General features: G+C 41.0%; 3 protein-coding genes across 5 annotated transcripts in view; 1 reads left to right on the forward strand and 2 right to left on the reverse strand.

Moving 5' to 3' along the window:
- Positions 1-5,101, reverse strand: part of pinx1 (PIN2 (TERF1) interacting telomerase inhibitor 1) — a 28,825-nt gene extending 23,724 nt beyond the window's left edge. The window contains exons 1-5 of the mRNA XM_010883118.4: positions 5,001-5,101; positions 4,076-4,185; positions 3,555-3,647; positions 2,984-3,065; positions 2,365-2,463 (exon numbers count right to left, since the gene is read on the reverse strand). Of these exons, the coding sequence (XP_010881420.2) occupies positions 2,365-2,463; positions 2,984-3,065; positions 3,555-3,647; positions 4,076-4,185; positions 5,001-5,019 (403 nt within the window). The 5' untranslated portion in view covers positions 5,020-5,101. The remainder of the gene's footprint in view (positions 1-2,364; positions 2,464-2,983; positions 3,066-3,554; positions 3,648-4,075; positions 4,186-5,000) is intronic.
- Positions 5,074-9,609, reverse strand: LOC114841029. Its single transcript, XM_034287952.1, has 5 exons — positions 9,507-9,609; positions 9,058-9,117; positions 8,914-8,971; positions 6,445-8,598; positions 5,074-5,082 (listed from the first exon to the last, which is right to left on the reverse strand). The coding sequence occupies exons 1-5, from the start codon at positions 9,587-9,589 to the stop codon at positions 5,074-5,076; spliced, it is 2,364 nt and encodes a 787-aa protein (XP_034143843.1). The 5' UTR covers positions 9,590-9,609.
- Positions 9,610-9,859: 250 nt separating this feature from the next.
- Positions 9,860-14,783, forward strand: LOC114840813 (cancer-related regulator of actin dynamics homolog). 3 transcript variants are annotated; one of them, XM_034287658.1, is made up of 13 exons: positions 9,860-9,954; positions 10,212-10,348; positions 10,553-10,657; positions 10,811-10,876; positions 11,153-11,300; positions 11,837-11,880; positions 12,035-12,097; positions 12,320-12,406; positions 12,563-12,598; positions 12,986-13,130; positions 13,354-13,425; positions 13,643-13,670; positions 14,561-14,783. In XM_034287658.1, exons 2-13 carry the CDS (start codon positions 10,253-10,255, stop codon positions 14,709-14,711), a joined length of 1,041 nt encoding a protein of 346 aa, XP_034143549.1. In that variant the 5' UTR covers positions 9,860-9,954; positions 10,212-10,252; the 3' UTR covers positions 14,712-14,783. The 3 variants fall into 3 exon arrangements, with proteins under 3 accessions (XP_034143549.1, XP_034143548.1, XP_034143550.1); XM_034287657.1 differs by having other exon boundaries at positions 12,032-12,097; positions 14,561-14,782; XM_034287659.1 differs by lacking the exon at positions 13,643-13,670 and having other exon boundaries at positions 12,032-12,097; positions 14,561-14,741.
- Positions 14,784-25,599: the final 10,816 nt, after the last annotated feature.

Raw genomic sequence — 25,599 nt, forward strand, 5'->3', positions numbered from 1 at the left:
ACACCAAAACAAGACTCTTTGAGAATGCGGCAGACGTTTGATAGTAATATATCATATTTGACCCGGTAGGTGTGCTACACACACTTCAATTTAGCCTGAGAATGCAATACATTTAAATGACGATATATTTAGCCGCCTAGCTACACAACACACTTCACACTAATACAGAATATCCCGAAACTGAATTATACATTAAAAATACAACTGAAATATCAACTGGACGAGCCTCCACCCCCACCAGCCCTCCTCTATTTGCCTTAACTGCACATTTAGAATTGCCACATTTTCTGCCCTCTTCCATTTGCACTTCTGGTCAAATGCCAAATTAATTTAGTTGTTCTGTACTTCTACTTGTTCAATGACAATAAAGTTGAATCTGATCTTTGCAATAACAGTCCTTAATTAACTCTTCAACCAACCATCTTCAGAATCAATTGTTAATTGGCCTCCACCTGTGTTAAACTGTAGTGATTCACATGACTAACGAAAACTATCAGTTTCTGTACGTTTCCTCTGTTAGGTGGAGAATCCATCAGTTTCTGTACGTTTCCTCTGTTAGGTGAAGAATCCATCAGTTTCTGTACGTTTCCTCTGTTAGGTGAAGAATCCATCAGTTTCTGTACGTTTCCTCTGTTAGGTGAAGAATCCATCAGTTTCTGTACGTTTCCTCTGTTAGGTGGAGAATCCATCAGTTTCTGTACGTTTCCTCTGTTAGGTGAAGAATCCATCAGTTTCTGTACGTTTCCTCTGTTAGGTGAAGAATCCATCAGTTTCTGTACGTTTCCTCTGTTAGGTGGAGAATCCATCAGTTTCTGTACGTTTCCTCTGTTAGGTGGAGAATCCATCAGTTTCTGTACGTTTCCTCTGTTAGGTGGAGAATCCATCAGTTTCTGTACGTTTCCTCTGTTAGGTGGAGAATCCATCAGTTTCTGTACGTTTCCTCTGTTAGGTGGAGAATCCATCAGTTTCTGTACGTTTCCTCTGTTAGGTGGAGAATCCATCAGTTTCTGTATGTTTCCTCTGTTAGGTGGAGAATCCATCAGTTTCTGTACGTTTCCTCTGTTAGGTGGAGAATCCATCAGTTTCTGTACGTTTCCTCTGTTAGGTGGAGAATCCATCAGTTTCTGTACGTTTCCTCTGTTAGGTGGAGAATCCATCAGTTTCTGTACGTTTCCTCTGTTAGGTGAATTGCAAAGTAAAGGCTCAAACATGAGCACCAAAATGTTTTCTAAATAACTAAGACAAAGTTAATGAAAGATCAGGGGCTGGGTAGGATACAATTAGAAAGGCTTTGAACAAGCCTTTCAGTACAGTCAAACCCATTCTAAGGTCCAAATGGCATCCTACTCCATGTGTAGTGAACTACTTGCCCTGGTAAAGGTAGCGCCCTGGAATGAGAATAGGGAGGAGGCCTCCACCGACTGACCAACAGAATGAAGGAGAGAGCTGCACCAATGAAAATACACACTTTTGCTCTGTCCCCTTCACCGATCTCACTCTGTCATCCGTCCGTTACTCTGTCCCCTTCACTGATCTCACTCTGTCATCCGTCCGTTACTCTGTCCCCTTCACCGATCTCACTCTGTCATCCGTCCGTTACTCTGTCCCCTTCACCGATCTCACTCTGTCATCCGTCCGTTACTCTGTCCCCTTCACCGATCTCACTCTGTCATCCGTCCGTTACTCTGTCCCCTTCACCGATCTCACTCTGTCATCCGTCCGTTACTCTGTCCCCTTCACCGATCTCACTCTGTCATCCGTCCGTTACTCTCTCCCTTCATCCATCCCTAACTCTCAGTCCTCCATTGAAATACCCCTCCGCCCCCACCTCCTGTGGTTCAGTGAACAGCTGCTGAGGATCAACAGACCAGCTGATGGAACGGTGCTCTGATCCATGTCGGCTGTTCTGACCCGGTCTGCGGTCCTCAGAAAGCCAAGGAATTGTAGGTTAGAATTTGCCAGCATTGAGCCATTAAATATCTGTGATAGTAAATAAGTCAAATCTGATTAGAGTGCGTGAGAGAAAGTTGAACTTCTTCACAGGGGACTGAGGAGATGAGGCTGGGATGAGGTACTGGCGTCCTGTCAGCGGAGGGACGACGCAACGATATTATGGAACGCCGTTCGGGACTGTGTGTGTAAACGAAGATAAAGCTTATCGACCTCTGCACTTGAAATTGATTCCATTATATTCATACAGTGGTTCCACTGTAACCCAATAAGGATGTCACAGTGTGACCTGCATTACTAAATCATTACTATGGTCATTGTTTACTGGCTGGTTGCATTGGGTCCCCACATTCTCCTGCCTCCAAGACACACGAGCATCCCTGCATGACTTCAGTGATTCCAAATAATAAAGACCTTTGGTGAACTTCATGTAGTGGACTCTCTTCCTGGACGTCTTGGATTTCTCTTCCAGGCTGAAAGACTTCTCCTGTTGTTTCTCTTCTGATGGGGCTTCTAAAACATAAACAATTAAACAATAGCATTAACATTACAGTTCAGTCCATGTATACATAACATGACTTACACACCAGCGCCCCCTAGCGGACCATGTGCAAAGCTCACAAGGGAACTTCCGGAGCGTTTTCATTACAGCTCATAAAACATAGGACTAACAATTTACAAGTGTTTCTTATCAATACACAGAGTATCTTAGAACATCTGTGAAGTGTTTTCATAAACATGTATTGCTACTTTGGAAATGTTGTTCAAAGAACCGCCCAAATTTCACTGTCTGGGATCAAGAACCCATTTACATAATCCAGTTTCACAGCAACAATTTGTTGCTGCAGTTTTACAAATGTCCAGATTGTTTGTGAGACATTGTTTCACAGACAGTTCATGATGAAGCGCATCGCTGTGACACCGGTTAAACTGAGGCAACAAAACCCTTGGCCATTATTGGGTTTTACATCTTGGTGCATTATAAGGATTATACCTATATACAACAACATGAAAGATGCAGTTTAAACATAACCATTAGTGGCAGTTTGACTGTGGCAGCTGTTCAGGTCAGCCAACAGCTGATTGAAGTCATCTTGGTGGGCGATCCAGTTGTCCTGGAATTAGAAAACATGATCAGTTACATACAACAAACTATTACACATCATTACAGCCTTATTCAATAGAACCTGCAATGCAGTATTTATGCACTAGCTGTTTACTCTAAAACTAATTACGTTACTATATAAAAACTTACATCTACTACCAGACTGTAGTACTGTATATACACACTACTACCAGACTGTAGTACTGTATATACACACTACTACCAGACTGTAGTACTGTATATACACACTACTACCAGACTTTAGTACTGCATATACACACTACTACCAGACTGTAGTACTGTATATACACACTACTACCAGACTGTAGTACTGTATATACACCCTACTACCAGACTGTAGTAACTTAAACTACTACCAGACTGTGGCACTGCAGAATCAACATTTTCACATTATTCATGTTATTTGTAGCCAGCTCTGTTCTTGCATTCTTCAGAATATAGCAGACATCACCTGATTGGTCATCAGTTGTCCACTCACCTCATAGCTGGCGGTGGTTCCCAGGCCCAGTTGGTTGTTCTTCACCTTGACTCTGATGTGTTCTGTCGACCCCTGCTCGGTTCTCCCCAGTCCCTGGAACACACACTCTGTTAATGAAGCTGCTGTGTTGCTATTCACCCACAAAACAAGATTTATACACTGAATCTTGAAGATTTTAACATCTGCTAGCTTCATGAGTTCAGCTGAAAGGTTTAGATTAACCTCAGCTAGTCAGAACACAATATAAAAGCTTTTATTAGCACTAATACAAGGGATGTAATGTGAACAAAAACAAAAAAGAGACCCTGGGGCAGTAATTATATTTCCACCTCATCAGAACATAAAATCTTTGTTGGGACAAAACATACAAACGGCCTTGTTTTAACATATATGTGCCAATGCATTAAAAAAGTTTGTCAATGTTCACATTAATTATATGGTGTTCATGAGAGGTTTGTTAGAACACTGAGCAAACCAATCAGAAGGCAAGGGTTGTAGACTCTAAAATGATTGGTTAGTACCTTCCCCTTGGACCATCCCATTCGCTCCAGCATCTTATGGCCAAACTTGGACTCATCATTACTCCATGCGCTGTTCCTCGGATCCACTGACCACTTCTGTTTTCTGCGAGCTACAGAAATAAGACATCGCATTAGAATAAAAGGCTACTTAAATGGCAGCTCCTCCTCCCTCGGGAGGACTCGCACTCAGCACAGTCAAAATCTCTGTCTGTGTAATATGATGGAATCCGCCTCCCTGAGGAGCTAGGACACATTTACTACACATTTTTTTTTAAATATGCAACCAGACATTTTGAAAGACTCACCAGGCTGACCTGTAAGTGGCAATAGTGATTTTATTGATTTATTTTATTTATTAACAGTACAGGCTACTTTTTATTTAGAAATGTTTGGAAAATTATGTGCCTAACGCCCCAGTAACATCGATAGATGTGATACTCAACATACTACAGTACAACGTTTGCAGCGCGGGCAAATGGTTCGTCCTATTCAAGGGGCTTGAGATCCCACAATGAAAATAACCTAAGCTAAAATACAGTATCTGACTGTCAAAGGTCTCCCAAGATTATGTAGCCTAACCTCATTGCTAGTAGTAAGCAAATATTTGACACCACGAAAAGTTACCTCTATAGACATTTGGATGAAAGTATTACTATAGGATTGGCTAGATATATTGTTAATGTGCACTAAAAAAATTTTAACTACTGTATCGGTAACTAAATGTAACTGTGGTTAGCATTATGCTATCTGTATAGTTAGCTAGCTAGATAAGAATGTCAAACCATACATGTACAGATATTTTCAAAGAAACGAATTCCACAAACTGGATGTTGACTTAGTCTAAGTACACAAATTAAAAGAAGCCTTGTTTTTTAAAACGTATATACCACACAATAATAGCAAAATAACTGAAAGAAGCACTCACGTTCTGCAAGCATGGACATCCTGGATGGAGGTCTTTACACACGTAATCAGCGAATTTCCGTGTGAGGGTGCCCTTACAGTGCCTGAAAAAAATTTGACTTCATTTCAATGTCGTTCGAGAACGAGATCCACATCGTATACAATATTGGTTTATAATTATTATAATGCAATTTAGCTATCTACATAGCTACTGTTCTTTAATTCTTTCTCGTCTGACATATATTTGTGTTTTCCTGCTTGATTGAAATGTAGGCTGTTTATCAACACGAGGGGGCGCTATTACACCAGGCACCAGTTTGCTTAGGCGTAATCTAGTTAGGCAAGGTAATTCTGATTTTGATGCACTCTCATATAAATGCTTATTTCTCCGGTAGCTGTGTAGGATATTTTAGTATTTTATTGGGATTCCCATTAGCCCCTGTGTAAGCAGCCGCCTTTCCTCCTAAGGTTTCAGCAAAAGTTGGTAAAATCTCGTCATACCTTCTCGTCGTGCATTCTTTACCGTGTAATGTGTAAACTAGCCCACATGGAAAGAACCTATATGAGGATATATGCGCATATATGTAACCTATATGCAGTCTATATGCACATATATGCTGCATATATACAGCATATATGCACATATATGATAATATATATGCTGCATATATGCGTGTATATGCCACATATAGGCAAAATTGAGGTGCATATATGTGCATATACAGGCCATATAGGTCTCCTGTATTGCTTCTTTATATCCACATATAAGCCCTATATGTACATACAAGATACGTCTCCTAGCTCATGGCAAGATCTGGTCATTTTGTAGCTCATATCTCACTTTGGAAACTGTCATACATGATGCCTAGCTCATATTTTCTATTATCAAGGCAATAACTAAGAAATAACTAAAAAAAATTATGCAAGAACTTATGTATGTGCGAACACGTGAAATGGGTATCACATCTAATTGGCATGTTATGGAATTTAACTATGGCACTTAAGTGAGAGGAGATGGAAAGCTATGATGTCTACACGTTTTCCTGAAACATTTACCAGGTCAATTCTTTCTTGTATGAAAATAGTGGAAAAGAAGGAAATGTATAACAAAATGGTTTGTGTTTTTTTTATTTTTGTCAATCAAGCCTTTTTTCAAGTCACTTCCAGATTCACATTACAGCTCATACACATCCACACATTCACCGTTACATCCACCAAATGCAATGTTTTCTGTATTGTCTTAATGCATTTTCCAGAATATGGCTGAAAGGTCATTATAGTCTGAATGTAGCAAAAAAACTAACAAAAGAAAAGTACATAGAACATACATTCAGGTAATCATCATCATCCCACATCTATCTGAGCATTTCACTGTGGTTAATGAATTTGAAGACAATGTCAACATTTCTGTTCACAGTTTTAACAAACAGACACTTTTCTTTTATCTGAGATGCTTTTATAGCAACTAAAGGCCCCAGACATTTCCCTACAGGGATGAAATAACAAGGATTCTTAAATTGACCGCAGATGTCCTGTTTCACTTTTTGGTAGTACTTCCCCACTGCATAACATGTCTCCCCCTGCCCCAGATCACAGACAATGAATGTCTTCACAGAGAAAATACTTTCCTCTCGATCAGAAAGAATGACAGTGTACGAGTTTCTCCGAAAAGTACGCGAGTAGTTTTGTGAATGAACTATTTCAAGATTAACCACTACTCTGCAAAAATACTTCACAGTGACTCTATTTTCAAGGTTGCTGATGCTGTTCAAGGCCAGAAAATCATCATTTCTGATCATACAAATTTTAGGCCTACCCAGAGATGTAACACCATGACAGCGACTTACTTCCTGCACCATTTTTTTCTCAACTGAAAAAGACTCTAAGAGAGCTAAGTAATCATCAGAAGCTGCCACCATGGTTTTTTGGGAAAATGATGGAAATGCAACCTGTAGCCAAACTGTTTTCATTATCTGCAGAGAAACTCCCTGGCTGCTCTTTATCATATCTAAAATGATCCCATTGTATGACTCAAACACAAATGCAGACTGTGCCCAGAGGGGACCCCAGTTCCTCACAGTATTGGGCAGATGAAGGCACAAATGTACATTGAAAGTGACATTATTGATCCCATAAAGGGTCTCCATTTCCTGAACAAACTCTGTTAGCAACCCCTCAGATTCTGATATGTGCAGTGGTGATATATTCTCACCGAGTAGAAGAGAAACCCCCTTTACCAACTTAAACCAGTGCTTCAGATATTTTTCAGGTAAGACCCCTTTCAATGTTGGTATGCTGTAATAAAACAACCACATGTTCCACTCGTGTGCCTTCCAGAACTTTTTCTCTTTCACTGAGCGGGGGACACGGGAAACATTACAGGGGGGTTTAATAGAAGTTAAAATGTCATCAATCTGTTCTGTTGAGTGTCCGATATACCATGGCGATTGGTTGTTTTCAGAATGAAACCACAGCGTGGTGATGCTTCTTGCTACACCCAGCAGCACACTGTGCATATAATCTGGAACACAGCCATCAATGATATTAAAATCAGGTAGACAAGACAAAATACTAGGCCCTTTCACTCCCTTAGTGGGGTTTCCAGCAAGAGCCTCTTCCACCAGATCATCAGTCTGGGAGGGATTCCTCAACTCTGCTTTTTCATAGGGATAAGCCCTTACACGCCCCCTGCGTTTTAGCACACTTGTTCCTTTCTGCATACAAAAAGAACACCCAAACTCACCATTAAACTGTTTAAAGTTCTGAATCAGTGGCCGAGCAACTGAATCTGCCACCATGGTAGTAAGCAGTACTTTACTTGTGACAATTTCCCCACTTTCACTTTCCCATATAAGACCATTAGAGTACAACTCTATGCATTCATCGACAAATGGTTTCATGTAAGTGTTCATATTTGGTTTGTTTTGACCAAACCACAGGCCACAAAGCATAACATGTTTTGCACGTAGCTGTATTGGCAGTTCATTAATAGTACACAAAATTGGCCACAAACTTTTTGTGTTTGATTTGTGCACTGGCACTCCATCACAGTTGAAAGTCAGTGATATGCTGTCTGGTGATGCAAGGGGTGATCGTTTTTTGTATAAATGTCCATCATATATATCTTTGATGGAGGCATCCTTCTTCTCAAAGCGGTGTTTCAGGTGTTTCCCTAATTGGTGGTCCTCAAGCAGTTTTTTAATTTGGTATTTTAGTGGCAAGTACAAAAAACACTGGTCTTTTTGTGCATGCGCTTTTGATGTGTCCTGGTCACAGACTGGGCACTTGACATTAAAGGGACCTTCCTGCATGCTTACCTTGCAACTCTTGCACACATAATGTACTTCTAATATGTCTTTCACTGAATCAAATGCTTTGTAGAAAAGGTACTTTGAGCCACTAACCAATTCCCCACCAGGACCAGCAATAAAGTTGATAAGATGCATGATGTCCTCCAAGGCTCTATTTGTTAATCCATGTTTGAGTTTTAATGCCAGCAGCAGGAGTTCCACCTGTTCTTTTGTTGGTTTCTGGTCTAAAGTTGGACTTGTGGGGTCTTCTAGATGTTCCTCTACTGGCTCCCCAGGTGAAGAGCTAGGGCCAGGTATGGGTTGGTTCATCTGTGAATTTAAAACATTGGATTAGCAATCCCAAATTTGCACAGACTCATACAAATGTACCATTTCATGTGGTTGGTAACCACTTGCATTTGAAGGCTCAAGTGTCTTTGTTTATTTTTTTTAACAGTCTTCTCCAAATTAATTTTATGCCCCCTTTTGTCCACATGTATATTTTTCTGACACTTTAAGCAACATCAGGAAGAATTGGGTTGTGGAATTATCTATGATGATTTACATTAACTAGTGTGCATGCACATGCACGAACAAAACAAAAAACACCTAACTTTAATATTTTTGCCATTTTTAGCCACTTACTGTGTCATCAGAAGCAGTAGACACCGGGTCATCTTGATTGTCCTCTTGGGTGAGATACCTAAAATAAAAATAAAAATCATTCAGCAAGAAATATGTAGGTTTTTTTATTTGGTATTTAATTTGGTGTGCGTGTTTTCTACTTACTGAGTTGTAGAAGAAGAGGCCACAGCTTCTTCATCATCACCCATATCTTCAGAAATGTCCCTAACAAAAATGTTGTGGTAATGTTAAAACACTTCATGCATCACTCAATATAATAGGATTGATATGACTGATTGATTAAGTCCAAGCAGGTAAATTCCATTCATGAGGTGAAACCTTTAAGACTGTAGATTCAAAACACACAAAGTGAAATATTTTCCTGGCTAGAGTTCCAACTTGAACAGTTTTCTTTATTTATTTACTTTGGACATGGAAAGGTACAGTGGACATGGAAAGATACATTTTACCTTTATACAAACATACTTAACATACATTAAGGGGAATTATGCCACATGCGTTTACATGGTATAGGAAATTATCTGTAGCTGGTAGCTTTGTTAGCTGGCTAATTTAGCTAGCTAGCTTCTAGTATGTTTTGTTACAAGACTTACTTTCGTTTACGTCTTCTCTTTGTTCTTTCTGGAACGGGTGCTTCGTCGTCAACGAGGTACCTTTTGTAACGTACTGGATCCATATCTATTGCTTTTCTTTAATTGCGTCTAAATTGCATTTCTCCACTCTGCTGCCACCGATCAGCCGCTACAGCGTCGCGTAGTTGATGACGTCATCCGCATGCGGCCCAGCACACTATCTTTCGCGCCGAAAGATAACGGCTGGGCGTAAAAATTGCGATATCAGCGTTGGAGATCCGCTATGTCCTACTTGAATGGACTGAGGGTGAGGATAGAGGGGCCCATAGTATTTTGGCTCTCGACTGTGTCCGGAATTTTTCAGTAAAAAAATTTCTTGAAAGGACTGAAAAAAACGAGAAGCTGGTGGAATGGCGAAAAGGCCGCCAACCCTGGCCGGTGCACCGAGCAAGAATTATTGACGTGGCAAGTATGTTACATGCTAACTTTATCTGACGTTATGTAGTTACATACCACATTTAATGTTTTTTCTCGCTCTTAAAGAAGTCTAAAATGGATCTTGCTAGGTCCCTGGTTAGCAATAGCTTCGCTTTCTGGCTCATGTTAGCTACATAATTTGCTAATGTAAGCGAAGTCCAATTGGGACTAATGTTAGATTTGGTAACGTTAAGCATGATTAGACAAACGTTTGCAGTTCATGATAACATTTTAATTTTATTGCACCAGAATTTGAAAAAACTCTCCAAATTAAACTGCGTGGGATCGAGATGGAGAAAGAAGTCACACAGCAAACAAAACGTCCTCACATCCCAAACTCAAAGTACCGTGATCAGGGGCAGACTGAGAAGGCTTCAAAGAAAAGGGTAACTGACTGCACCAATTGGTGCTTTACTTAAACGATCTCCCCCTCTCTCTCTTGTTTCTTAATGTGTAGGCATGTGTGTAGGTTTGTAATTGTGTCATCTATGATGATTTCATGTGCTTTGTTGACAAGATGTATGTGCAAGGTGGTGTAACGTAAGTTAATAAGAGTTGGGCTAAAAGTCAGTCTGTTTCTCTCTGTCAAGGTTGACAATAAAAAGAGATGTCCTTCTAAATACAACCACGAGGAGGAGGAGGAGAAGGAGGAGGAGGAGGATGAGGCGCGTCATGACAGGCCTTCAAAGAACAAGGTACACTACCAGTCTGCATCCAGTGTGTGTTGTTACATTGCAATACAGTAAAGATAAGTAAGACTTTTATAATAAAGTGCATTACCAGTAGCTGTAACAAGGTATGACACCGGCACAGTAGGCAACTTTGTCCTCTCTCTCTCTCCCTCCCAGCGGGCCAGCGAAGAGGAGGAGCGTATTGGGGATGAAGAGGACATAGTACCACCCTCTAAGAAAAAGGTAGCCTAAATGATGACATCCATTGTGTGGTGTATTACATACATACATTACATGACATACAAGATGAGGAAGTTTCATGTTTTAAGTAAGGAATAACCACCAGGAGGCCGGACAACCAGTTACATATAGCCAAGTGGAGGGACTTCTGCCCTAGACTTCTTGCCACCTTCCTCTTACACCTCTCGTGACATCCTCCCAGCCAATCAGAATCAACCATTTACAAAATAAGTTATATAACAATTAGCTGTTGTTCTTCTCTCTGTCTCTTTCTCGTAGACAGCTGCTGAATTTAGAAAACACCTGGATGAACAGATGTGGGAGAGAAGGAAACTTGACCAAATGCAAAGAAATTTGCAGGAGTTGAGAAATGAAGTCCATTCTCTTAAAAATGAAAATGCACGTCTGAAAGACATTATCATCAATCGTAAGTATTCCTAATTTTTATATTTATTAGCAAGGTTTTTTCTGGAGATGGATATTGCGGTGGCAGAGAAGTGTAAACTTAGAAATGTTATGGGCTGAAACACGTGTTTGGCAAAATATGTTGTTAGCTGGTGAGGTAGTGTGTGTGCTCATATAGCCGTTGATAAGATTCAAATTAGATTTATATTTATTTGTCTCTTTCTGGAGGAATTTGTAGAGGGTTAACAAAAGTCATGGCCTAGAGAACATACAGTTCATGAGAATAAATGATGCTTTTCTGTCTTCAACGGCTCAAGAAGGCAATCGGCTCCAGAAAAAAACCCTGGGGAATTAGAATTTGGGAGAAATTGGAGAAAGAAAATTGCGTTCACAACCAGGTTTCCTATGCAGAGCCTTATCAATGGGCTTTGGAGGGTTTTAGCTTGAGTTCACACCTGCAGGAAATGTCTTTCGAAGAGTAAGGGCACTGAGTTGCTGGGTGCTATTTTGATCTAGTGATTGTAATTATAGTTTTTTCTTTATATAACCTCTTTCTAGAAACCCCTCAAATGAAAAGTGACATCGCCATTATTGCTCAAAAGGTAAGTTCCTCTGATTTTCATTGCTTTTTAAAATTGTTTCTCAAGCAGAACTGGAGAGACTTGTGATGTTGGGCTGATTGATAGTGTTAATTTTTTATGTATTTACACTTTAATTTATTTAAGAGAATAACTATATTTTTCTTCTATGAAGAAGACTGGAAGGACTCCTGTGGAGGATCTAGATTCCTCCTTCTCGACTTTTGGAGAAATGCAACCGGTGAGTAACACCCTTGCATTTTTATTTATTTATTTATTTTAATTGTTACTCAAACAGAGCTATATGGATTTTTATTATGTTTGGCTGATTACTTTTGCATGTAACTTTAATTTATTGGCATGTTTAATGTTTTTCAAGCCCCCCCTGTAAATAAGAATCTATAGTGGCTTGCTTGGATGAATAGAAATTGTTGAGTTTGACTATGTTTCTTTCTTCTCTAAGACTCCAGAGAGGAGACAGAGCCCAGAGGACACCGAGCCCTTTAAAGAGAGTCCCATGGTGACTGAGCGCTTTCGAGAGACACCACAGGTGTGTGTAACCCTTTTATACCTCAGATTTTACTTAAGGCTCCAACTGAGCTATAGGGATTTTTATGTTGGGATAGTTAGTGGTAATATGTAATTTACTTGCCCCATATTTATAAAATTGTTGAAGAGTTTAACAATGTTTTTCTTCTCTAACAAGACTGCAGCAACAGCTGAGACCTCAGCGAAAACACAGGTGAATAACATATTATGTAGTAAGGATGGGTATAAACTGTGTGCTTTGTAGGAGCCAATTAGTGTTATAAGTGACAATCATCCTCTCCTCCTGCCCCCCTTCACTCCTCTCCACCCACTGTCTTTTCTCCTTCCCTACTCTCCATCCAACCTCCTCCTTTCCCCCCACCCTGTCCTCCTCCTTCTCTCCTTTAATAACGTTTTGGGCAGTGATTAATTTGTTTCATTTCTTTATCATTCATCTGCATTTATACATATCATTAATCTGCATTTATACATAAAAACCTATTAACTATTGGGAAGCTAAGCATAAGAATCAATATGAAACATGAAAAAGTTTCTAAAAATTGCCAATAAATGTATATTGTGATGTGAAATTATTTTTCAGATGGAAGTTATAAAGGGCTCTGGGGTGTTTTGCCAGGCTGAAGCGTGGAAAGCAGCCCGCCTTGCCCCCTCTGCTACTGCCATGGTGCGGAATCTCCTGCTGGGCACCTTTGATTTGGAGACTTTGCTGAAAAGCAACCTGAATGGTACAAAACAACATGTTCCTAATCTCTTCTGTCCTTGAAAAAAAAAACAGTCATATTCTGTGGAATAAATTATGTGTGTGCGGGCATACCATCGCTTTTTTACTTGGCATTTTTGTATTTCCTTGCACCTCAAGAAAACATGATGTGTATATAAAAAAAACTCTTGCTTTCTCCACCTTCATTTTACACCCCTTTCATAATAATTTTGAAATATTACTTTAAGGTGGGAAGCCAACCAGAGGGGATGGGGAGCAGCTGGTCGCACTTGACCAAATTAAAAAGGCAGCCATTATTGGTGAGTAAATGCATAATGCATTGAGAAGGGAAAACCAAACTTTTAAGACTTTATAAGTTCACCACTTTAACCATAGCCTACTTGTATCAATATTTATTAGGCATCAATGGAGACTGCATAAAGTAGGGCACCAATTATTGTTACTGTATCTGCTTGGCACCTTTAATACTAATTCATCGCTTTCTGACTTCTTGATCCTACCTTTCCTCTTCTAAAGCCACATTGCTGGGGTATTGCGCTGTAAGGTGTGTAGTCCTCTATTTTGTAGAACATATAGTGTTGCAAATAACCTCATGGCATATTGTTGTCGTCTGAAGTGTTCTTAAATAATCATATTCACCCCTCCTTCACCTTAATCCCCTCTGTCCTGTGTTTGTGCCTTATTTTGTCTATACCGGTTATTGATTTGCTTGATTTTATTGCTTGATCTTATTGCTCTTCGAGTAAACCTAGCATGGCAGCTCGCGGGTGGAATGTGTGTGTGAATGGGTCAATGGGAGGACATTGTATTGTATTTTGGGGGTGCAGGAAAATGCTATAAAAGTGCAGCCCATTGACAACTAGATATGTTTACATGTGCAAAGTTTCTTACATCAGATAAAAAATTTGAGGGATTAGAATATCTGAATCTGTTTACATGGAAACAAATAATCTAATCATGACGTGCATAAACATGCACCAAGCCTTATTCAGAATAATAGCATTTTGACATCCGCAGAGCGGTCTTAATTTCCCTAAAACAACTGCAGAAGTTGTACTTCACCTGTGTTTTAAGCTAAACAAAAAACTCGGGAGTGGCAACATTTTTCCTATCCATTAATTTTCTCTGCTTTGGATGCACATGATTGACTGTGTGACTGTTAACAATGCAGTTCCCATGACGGACGTGTGCATATGAAAGAACAATGCCCCCCCCCCAAAAAGGGGGGGTGATGTTTCAAATCAGAATTTCTTTCAGATTTAGCAGAATCCAATCAGAATCTTCCAATTGACGTGTTTACATGACACATTTTTTATTATGGTCAGCCCTTTATCCAAAATATGTCTCCAGTCGCAGCTGTACTGTAAGCACTTTGGGTTCCTGATGAAGCACTATATTATTATTATACTGTCTAATTATTTTTGTCTTCTCTAGATGCTACATTGAAGAAGTGGCCGGCAGCCAGCCGAGGGCAGATAGGCACATCTATCAATTCAAAGCTCACGGAGCTGAGAAGATCAACAAGATAAATAGTTTTTTTTTTCTATTCAGTTTTTTGTCTTGTTTTTGTTCTTGTTCTATTTGATTGTTCTTAAGTAAATAAATAAATGTACATTTCTACATTTTGGGCTTTTATTTATGTTGCATAGTAGCTATGGATTTTAATAATTTTACTAATATATAGGTAAACATATAGGTGCATATATACATGCATATTTGCACCCATATATACTTGCATATATGTACCTATATAGGTACATGTATGCACGTATATATGTACCCATATATGTACACATATGTGCATATATGGGTACATATATACGTGCATATATGTACCTATATAGGTACATATAAGCCCGTATATATGTACACATATGTGCATATATGTGTACATATATGCACACATATATACGTGCATATATGTACCTATATAGGTACATATATGTACCCATATATGTACATATATGTGTATATATGTACATATAATATAGGAAAACGGCCAATTTTATATATGTCACATATATTAAAAACATATATCAAAACCTATATTTAAACATATATGTTTATATAGGTTATTTCCATGTGGGAGTCCACGGCAGCAAAATCAACACATAACAGCAATACAACAAATGAATACAACGTAGATGCGCGATGCCTAGAAACAGCATCCGCATACAATGAACTGTTACACAATCTGGAGGTTGAAACTGCTCCATTGTGTAGTCTTGGAGACAACATTCAACGTGTCTAATGGGTTTATTCAGCCCATAACAATGTATTGTATTGTGCGACTGTCTATAGCTAGTCTGGTTAACACCAGCTCTCTAGTCCTAGTCCCCAGCTCTGTACTCACGTGGTCGCGTAAACCAACTACTACGGGATTGATTGAGCGTTAGGCGCGTAACATGAGTAATTCTACAGAGCGCACCATACGAGACGCAGCCATTGGCTACGGTGTCAATGAATATCATGTTATGTAACGGGTCTTGTGGGGGCGTTGTCCCTGCACATGCGACTTGCGTGCTACCACCTGCAGATTTCATCTATGTACTTATTTTCCTCAAACCCTACACCATACAATCTATAAAGTGCATTCGTTTTGACCAGTGTCTTATCCCCTTCTGCATACCTTATAATTAACCAGCCTATTTACGGAGTGAGTAAACGGACGAAAAGATTGGCATCGTATGTTGCGATGGTTATGATGCTTAGAATGCTGAACATTGAACAGTTGCCCTTGAGGCTTATCCAAGCTTTAGGAAAAGGGTAACGTGTCTCCGCTAGATATCCATGTCAAAACAAAATGTTCCCAGTGGGTAGATATGAGCCATACCTTATCAAATTTCACTTTTCGTCAATTTCGGATTACGTGGTTGCTCAATCTGAAAGTTAATGGGCAAAATGAAACTCGAATGAATGATTCCGTTTTCTTTAAACAGCCCTCACAAACTTCAGCCAACTTTAGGCACCATTAACAAAAGAAACACATCAATGTACGTATTCAGGGCTTGTGAATATATAATGGGGGGGGGGGGGGGGGGACCTAAGAACATATTTGAATTGAGGTAACTGAAAGGTGATTTGGCCCTAACCAAAACAATACACCTTAACTATGTCCATATTAGCTTTCAGTTTGCTAAGCTGAGTCCATTGTTTGGTATCACATCTAATTTACACACACCTGCTTCCTCCTAAATGCCAGGCTATGCCCTTTAAAGTGTAGTAGATTACCTGGGCTCTGGTCAAAAGTAGTGCATTATATGGGAAATAGGGTGCCATTTGGAAAACACTTCTTATCATGCTATCTTTTGGGCCGTCCTACATACACAGGTACCCACATAAACACGCACACACACACTGAGAGGAATGGGTTGTCGCTTGCCTGATACCTCTTATCTGAAACTACAGGCCTTGTAAAACTAACATGTCCCCTGGCTTGACTGGTTAACACAACAAGTTCCAAATTGTTCAAGATCATTGGGATTTAATCTCCTCAGAAAGTGCACTGCTTGATTAATAAAAGGATTCAGAAGAAAAATTCTCACACAGTTCCACAAGAGATTAGAGTCAGGTTAAATATAAATGCTGTACATTTCAGTGCTGTAGAATGGCCTTAATTGCATTGAAACATCTAGGAGCCTGTGTTGTATAGAGTCTGTGTTTTATAGGGGCCTGTGTTGTATTGTGAACATTGACACTCATAGTAGATGACACAGATTCAGTCTGTTCTGTCATTTAAGTCGTCTGTTGGTCCAACTATATTTTACTTTTTTACATGATCCCTTGAGACATATGGCCATCATACTGGATACGGCCATCATACCGGATATGGCCATCATACTGGATACGGCCATCATACCGGATATGGCCATCATACTGGATACGGCCATCATACCGGATATGGCCATCAAACCGGATACGGCCATCATACTGGATACGGCCATCAAACTGGATATGGCCATCAAACTGGATATGGCCATCATACTGGATACGGCCATCATACCGGATACGGCCATCATACTGGATACGGCCATCATACTGGATATGGCCATCATATTGGATATGGCCATCAAACTGGATACGGTCATCATACTGGATATGGCCATCATATTGGACAGAATTAAGTCACCTGATGTTCCTAATCAGGTTACCTGGCTGATTTTAATGAAGATGGCTAAAAAATGTCCTGCTCTGAAAAACATTGTTCCACTAATGAAGTTGAATTTGCCCTCCTCCTTTTACAAACTGGTGTTAATATGACATCCCAAGAAAACAGAAGCCTCCATTTCTTTCCGAGGAGGCAGCTGTGCATGAAGCAGATGTCGTCATCATCACCATCATCATCTTCTTCCGCTTATCCGGGGCCGGGTCGCGGGGGCAGCAGTCTAAGCAGGGATGCCCAGACTTCCCTCTCCCCAGACACTTCCTCCAGCTCTTCCGGGGGGACACCGAGGCGTTCCCAGGCCAGCCGGGAGACATAGTCCCTCCAGCGTGTCCTAGGTCTTCCCCGGGGTCTCCTCCCGGTGGGACGGGACCGGAACACCTTCCCAGGAAGGCGTTCCGGAGGCATCCGAAACAGATGCCCAAGCCACCTCAGCTGACCCCTCTCGATGTGGAGGAGCAGCGGCTCTACTCTGAGCTCCTCCCGGGTGACCGAGCTTCTCACCCTAAGGGTGGCTGGGCGATCTCTAAGGGATCGCCCAGCCACCCTGCGGAGAAAGTTCATTTTGGCCGCCTGTATCCGGGATCTTGTAGAGAGTAGGAACGTAGATTGACCGGTAAATCGAGAGCTTCCCCTTGCGGCTCAGCTCTTTCTTCACCACGACAGACCGATACATCGACCGCATTACTGCAGAAGCTGCACCGATCCGTCTGTCAATCTCCCGTTCCATCCTTCCCTCACTCGTGAACAAGACCCCTAGATACTTAAACTCCTTGAAGCAGATGTGAGTTAAAAAATCCAACATTACCGGCTGAGTAATTAATGGATCTAGAGATCTTTTCTTTTCCTTTCATAGCTGTGTTTGGTTACCTTGTGTCAGATCTGATTGAAGGATTATAGTGATTTGGGATAACCTGAACGGCTGGGGCAGGAGGCACATCTGTTGTTGAGATGGTCTCTCTAAAAAGCAGAAACAGGAGAGAGGGAAGAGTTGGGAAATTGAGGGGGAGAGATGAAGATAGAAGAAGAGGAGAAATTAGACAGAGTGGAGATATTGTGGAGGGAGGGGAAAGGAGAGAGAGGAGAGAATTAGAGAGGCAGACTGGTGAAAAAGACAGATAAGAGAAAAAAGGAGAGAGAGGGTAGAGAAGATAGAGGGGGGTCTTGAGATGGATCAGCGACTGAGGTTGTCAACCTGCTGAGCAGAGCTCTTTTAGATAGTCAGGCATCAGCCAGGCCGTGGACCAATCAGATGGGTCAGTAGGTGTGAGGTATGTAGGGTCATAGGGGCACATAGGGGTCATTATAGTGATTCATGTTTCACCAACAGATCGTTACATATCCAGGCCTCATAAACCATCATAGACGAATCAGGTAGATCCTGTCAGGTGGCTGAGGTTCTGTTGGAACCAGATTCATGTTATTGATCCAGTGACAGAGTGCTGGAGCCCAGTCCACCAATCCACCAAGACAAAGATCATTATGGACAGGCTCCTGGGGAACATGTCCGCATGGTTTCAGTTCACAGTGGTTCATTATCTTCACATTTGTCCCAAAGGCATTTTGTCAGCATATGAAGAAAAGCTGCTATTGCAGCAGAAATTCATGCAAACAACAGACTTCCATTTTTTTTATTCTTACAGTTTTTTCCTATCATAAAACCAATGTCACTGTTCAATAATTGATATTCAGTTTCAGTGTTTTCTAATGCTTTTGGAAGGTCCTGTTATATAATTCCTTTAACTCTGGTATCCTTTCATTTTCTTTTCTCCCTGAACAAACGCTCCTTTCACCAAGAGGCTGCTAAGGCTGCTAAGCCGAAACACCTTTGGTTATCTGATTAGAACTACAACAATGTGTTTTGATAACGGAATGTAGTAGGACTGGTGGATGTGTGTAACTATGTGTGTAACTATGTGTGTAACTATGTGTGTAACACAAGTGCAACAGGCTGGTGATTTCATGTCTTCAACGCACATCTGAAAGACAATTGATATAATTTGCTTGAGTAACCACTTTTTCAGTCTTTTACAATAAGTCATTCATAACAGATTTGACAAAAATGTATTTTGTTGGCCTGGTTTTTCACTCTGGGCCAATGACTGCATCCTTCCAACGCCCAGAGTACGCATTCTACTCCCTTACTGCATCTACAGCAACACATAGCTATAAAAACCCTTGACATGTAGAACGACAAGAATCTGAAATTGACCCTAACCGTGTCCAAACCCTTGACGCTCTCCCTAACCCGACTATGACCCTAACCTAAATTTAACCAGTTCTGAAATTAAATATTGTGTTTGCCAGTACTGCAAGCACCCGACTAATATGAAACAATAACGTCAGCTTCTCTAATTTCCTAGAAAAGACGTGTCGTTTTGGGATCAGCCTCGAGACGTCCACAGCTGCTGTTATCCGTGACAGAAGGGGTTTGTACAGGACACTGTCAGGAAGCGCCACCTCGGCTTGAGTCCCCATAGTAACAAGTTGCCATGGGGATAACGGCCTTAGAGTGTTTTGCCTCTGTGTTCGTGTCTGAGGCCCAAATTCCCCCCCGTTGCCTACATAGTACACTAGTACTTTGTTCAGGAATAGGGTGTCGGCTGGGCATGCAGCCCCTCCCCATTTCCTAGCCCCTCCCCATCGTGTTTATATGTCTTCTCTCTGGCGAACAGAAATGGGTGGGTTCAGTTAGTGTTTGGTTTCTGTCAAATACAGCATTGATCTTGCGTCGAACAATGGAGTGAAAGGAATGCAGTCAGGTATTACTGGTGAATGTTGACTCATGCATTAAAATATTTGAAGATAATCAATTGAACACCCCCCACGTGACTTCTCTCTAACTACATTAACGTCCCTCTCCTCCCCTCAAATCCCCTCCCTCCTGGATTATCTTGCTACGTGAGGAAAAAAAGACACAACAACAAGATCTGGGTACCTTGGGCCCTCCCTTTGTCCCAGACCGGTCTAGGTGGGCATGTGAGCAAACATGTGCGGAGAGAGACATTACGTATCCAAGCAGTGCTACTCAGGATGACACTTCATTGATTGGCCCCTCCCACGGCTGCAGCCCCACCCCCCTGTCTCAAGGCTTTGTGGCGAGACAAAAAGACAAACTGTCCCCCCTGCACTACACAAGACCACAAACATTTGCGTCCAAGTTTCAGTGTGAAAATATTTTGTCACCTTGAGGCCCCTCTTTCCTTGGAACCATAGGGGGTGTTCTCTGAATGGGGTGTAGCCTACTGGCTTTAATCTCCAGGGAAGACACTGTTGATCTTGTCTCAGAAGACGCTGCTAGTGCTGCCGTCAGGTTTTTTTCATAGTTGTACAAGATATGTTTAAATGTATTGGATGTTTACATCTGATGCCAACAGCTTCTTCCTCAGCTTCCAGACTCAGTTATTTTGAACCTGTTCAGGAAACATTTATATTCTTCAAATCCTTCATCCCACATGGGTCCTCCTTCCAGATCTTGAACAATTCTATTTTATACATTTTTCTCCCCTCCGTATTTTATGAAGTCCAATTTTCTCCTTGTCTCAAAGCAGCAATTGCTGGCAGGCTCAGGGAAGTTGTAGTCCCCCAGAGCAGTTTTGTGTAAACTGCACACTCCAAAGGAATGTCTTTAATGATACCCAGGCAAGAAGGACCATCACTGATGACAAACAGAATTTAAATAAAAGGACACAATTGTGAGGTGACAGAACTGCTGCCTGCCAGTTGTTTTTTATAGTGTTGTTCAAACATTCAGTGAACATTCAATGGATTCACTGAATCCCACACATAGATAAAAACACACACACAGACTGATGATGCACTTCCCATTATTGGTTCTTGTTGTGTCACACAGACATCTCAAATTTTACAACAAAATTCCTTGTTAGAGAGATGTTCTCTGTTTCAGACATTTTCCATTCTTGAATTTGGCTGTACCTCTATTGCCTGGTTGGATCAATTATATTTTTTTAAAATTGCATTTCATCCTTCACAGTGAGAGATACTAAAGGAGACTGTAGCTGCATCACAAATAACATTACATCCTATTTACTAGGGGTCTGATTGAAAGTACTTACGGACATAGGTTGACACTTTTGGCCACAGACCCAGAGAGATTTGGCCCTAATCATTTTACAGAATTTTTTGCTGAATCACCACAGGATAATATTAATAGACTGGATCACCACAGAAGGTCATTTACAGACTGAATCACCACAGGTCATTCACAGACTGAATCACCATAGAGGGTTATTCACAGACTGGATCACCACAGAAGGTAATTCACAGACTGGATCACCACAGAAGATCATTCACAGACTGGATTACCATAGGTCATTCAGTGACTGGATCACCTCAGATGGTAGAGACATTGTTTGTACACAAACATTTGAATTATTCTAGTAATAACACATTTTCACCCCAAGAATAACACACTTGGATCCCAGGAATATAAAATTGGAATTCCAGGAATATCATATTGGGAGACTTGGAATATCATAACAGTAAGAGTATCTGCTTCCTAGCTTCAAAAATCAAAGCAGTTCAGTCAGGATAATGTACATATGGAACTAAGCTGCACAGCCACTGTATAAACCACATGATTCATTGTCACTGTACAGAAGAATGGAGGATTACAAAACCTTCAGTGCAGGGTTCTACTGGACCAGGTACCAACTGGCCATAGATCATTTCTGGCAAATGATCAATGTGCATTATTTCGAGAAATTACAAGATAAAAATGTGACCCCATGTGGGTACCTTAAAGGGAAGAAAATGGGCCAGGTATTTAGAAGTGCCCAGGTGGAGCGGTGATCCCAGTCTGCCCCTGTACAGGGAGTGATTTGGCAGAAGGAAACGGATAACTCTCATATTACAAATGTCCCCAAACCCCTCCAGTGGTGGAACCTCTATTCAATTACTAAACCCCTAACACAGCCTCATATAGACGCACACAAAAACACCTCCAATTTAAGACACCAACTTCCTGCAATCTAAGACAAACTCCCTGCCATCTTTCTTCAATCTGCACGGTAAACAGTCAACGGAAAAGGCTCAAGGCCAAGTAAGAACACCAAATTCTATTCTCCTGCTTCTTGCCTTCAGACAAAAACTCAAACAGGAAGTTCCATTGATGCACTCAATTCAGAATTAGATTGGATGAAGCAGATGCTAAGCTACAAGAGTGTCACAATGTCACAGACAGAATAATGTTACGGCATTCATCCAATGACCTGTGACCAGATTTATGGCACATCCCCACAGTGACCAGATTTACGTTACATACGTTGCTCCAAGAAATCCCAGTAGTAAGTCCAACAAGTAAACCAGCATCAAGCAAAATGTCATGCACTGGACGATTATGATTTCACTCTCCATAGCTGATATAAGACTTTAAAACAAATCTTGATCGCACTCCACACAATTCTCTCCAACCTGGTAAAGAGGAATACTGTAAGAAAGCTTTTTTCACAGCTAACATGGTCCACACATCCACAGACAGTTGTGAACATTTTAACTCCAGGACGCTGAAGGTATTTGTCCCAGGCCCTCAGAACCTCAATGAGTTCTACAGCTGAACTATTAAGAGGTATCTTGCCAAGTGGCACCATGGCTTGGTATGGAAACTGCTCACACATGACTGCAAGATGCTTCAGAACTTGGTGCAAAGAGCCAAGTTCATCATCAGGGACGAGCCCCCGGCCAGGCGGTGTCAGGTGAAGGCCTTAAAAATACTCAATGACCCCAGCCACTCAAGCCACAAACTATTCTTGATCCTACCACATGGCAGGCAGGGCTGGCCATACCGGTCTGCAACTGACGAACAAACATCAAAATCAGACTTGAGTAACCACATTGTGGGCCTGTTACAAGAAAGAATACTGATTTTGTAGATCAGAGTTTTTGATTGTGGGTTCTGGTCTAAGGTAGTGTATTTTATAGGGAATATGGGGCTATGGCTCTGGTCTAAGGTTGTGTACTATATAGGGAATATGGGGCTAGGGCTCTAGTCTAAAGTAGTGTACTATATAGGGAATATGGGGCTAGGGCTCTAGTCTAAAGTAGTGTACTATATAGGGAATATGGGGCTAGGGCTCTGGTCTAAAGTAGTGTACTATATAGGGAATATGGGGCTAGGGCTCTGGTCTAAAGTAGTGTACTATATAGGGAATATGGGGCAAGGCACTGGTCTAAGGTAGTGTACTATATAGGGAATATGGTGCTAGAGCTCTGGTCTAAGGTAGTGTACTATATAGGGAATATGGTGCTAGAGCTCTGGTCTAAGGTAGTGTACTATATAGGGAATATGGGGCTAGGGCTCTGGTCTAAGGTAGTGTACTATATAGGGAATAGGGTGCCAGTTAAGACAAACATATGGCTGGCAGAGTCTTTCCCATGATAAGTTGTACCTGGTTTTGTTGGGTACAAAGCTCTTTCAGTTGCTTATGAAACTGAACGTACCAGGTTGTCTTAAACAGGCTATATTCACGAGTCTGACCTTGACTTGACATTCTGTTTGTGTCTCGGTCAGGACTTTGCTGACTTTTGTTCCCATACCACCTGTGCCATATAGACACAACACCTGCTTTATAATGCACTATAAACTGTGTATCAATCATCAGCAGTTATCACCAAATATTTAGACCCGAGCTGTGGCCATCAAGTGGATGATATTGAACATGAACCGAACATGCGGTATCCTGAGATAAAGATATTTTTTAAATAGCTTGGTGTATTTTGTTAAATATCTACCAGTATCTCAGTTGGTAGAACATGGCGTTTACAACCCCAGGGTTAGAGGTGTATGAATGCATGGCTTCACTACTGTTAGAGACTCCGGATAACAGTCTTCAAGAACAAATGTATTTATGTTGTAGGCCAAATTCAGAATTTTAACATTTAAGTCACTGCTTTTTATACCTCCAGTATCCTAAGATAATTAAATTGCTTACTGAACCATGTTATTTCACAACAATTTTAGGTGTTAGGGTTTTATGTTTTATACTTTATGTTCCCCCAAGGAAAAGGCCATGCTTTGCTGGTTCGCGGTATAAAGAAAGTCTAAGAGAAGGCTGTTCTGTAACCTTACATTCTATCTCATGATGTCACCTCAAAGGAAAAAACATGAAAGTAAAAGCATGTCAATGATATTATAAATCTGTAGTGTTTTACAACTTTTCATTCCTCAACCAGGTGCTGTTATGAAGACATCTGCAGGGTTTTAAGCACATTTTTCTTTTTTTAAATAGTATTTTTTGTAGGAAATTGTGCCTGCAACAAGTGCCCTCATTTTATCATTCTCCCTAGCCCATCTAGAAGTTCACAGTTTTCTCAGTATTCTTCTAATATTCATTTTTGACACTTGCAGTACTAACCCTCCACCACCCTGGACTAGATAATACTACCCTAAACCACCCTGGACTAGTTAATACTACCCTAAACCACCCTGGACTAGTTAATACTACCCTAAACCACCCTGGACTAGTTAATACTACCCTAAACCACCCTGGACTAGTTAATACTACCCTAAACCACTCTGGACTAGATAATACTACCCTCCCACCCTAAACCACTCTGGACTAGATAATACTACCCTAAACCACCCTGGACTAGTTAATACTACCCTAAACCACCCTGGACTAGTTAATACTACCCTAAACCACCCTGGACTAGTTAATACTACCCTAAACCACTCTGGACTAGATAATACCACCCTAAACCACTCTGGACTAGATAATACTACCCTAAACCACCATGGACTAGATAATACTACCCTAAACCACCCTGGACTAGATAATACCACCCTAAACCACCCTGGACTAGATAATACTACCCTAAACCACCCTGGACTAGTTAATACTACCCTAAACCACCCTGGACTAGTTAATACTACCCTAAACCACTCTGGACTAGATAATACCACCCTAAACCACCCTGGACTAGATAATACTACCCTAAACCACCCTGGACTAGTTAATACTACCCTAAACCACCATGGACTAGTTAATACTACCCTAAACCACCCTGGACTAGTTAATACTACCCTAAACCACTCTGGACTAGATAATCCTACCCTCCCACCCTAAACCACCCTGGACTAGATAATACTACCCTAAACCACCCTGGACTAGTTAATACTACCCTAAACCACCCTGGACTAGTTAATACTACCCTAAACCACTCTGGACTAGATAATACTACCCTCCCACCCTAAACCACCCTGGACTAGATAATACTACCCTAAACCACCCTGGACTAGATAATACTACCCTAAACCACCCTGGACTAGATAATACCACCCTAAACCACCCTG

Source organism: Esox lucius, chromosome 18 (assembly GCF_011004845.1).
Source record: "Esox lucius isolate fEsoLuc1 chromosome 18, fEsoLuc1.pri, whole genome shotgun sequence".
In the NCBI taxonomy this organism is placed as follows: domain Eukaryota; kingdom Metazoa; phylum Chordata; class Actinopteri; order Esociformes; family Esocidae; genus Esox; species Esox lucius.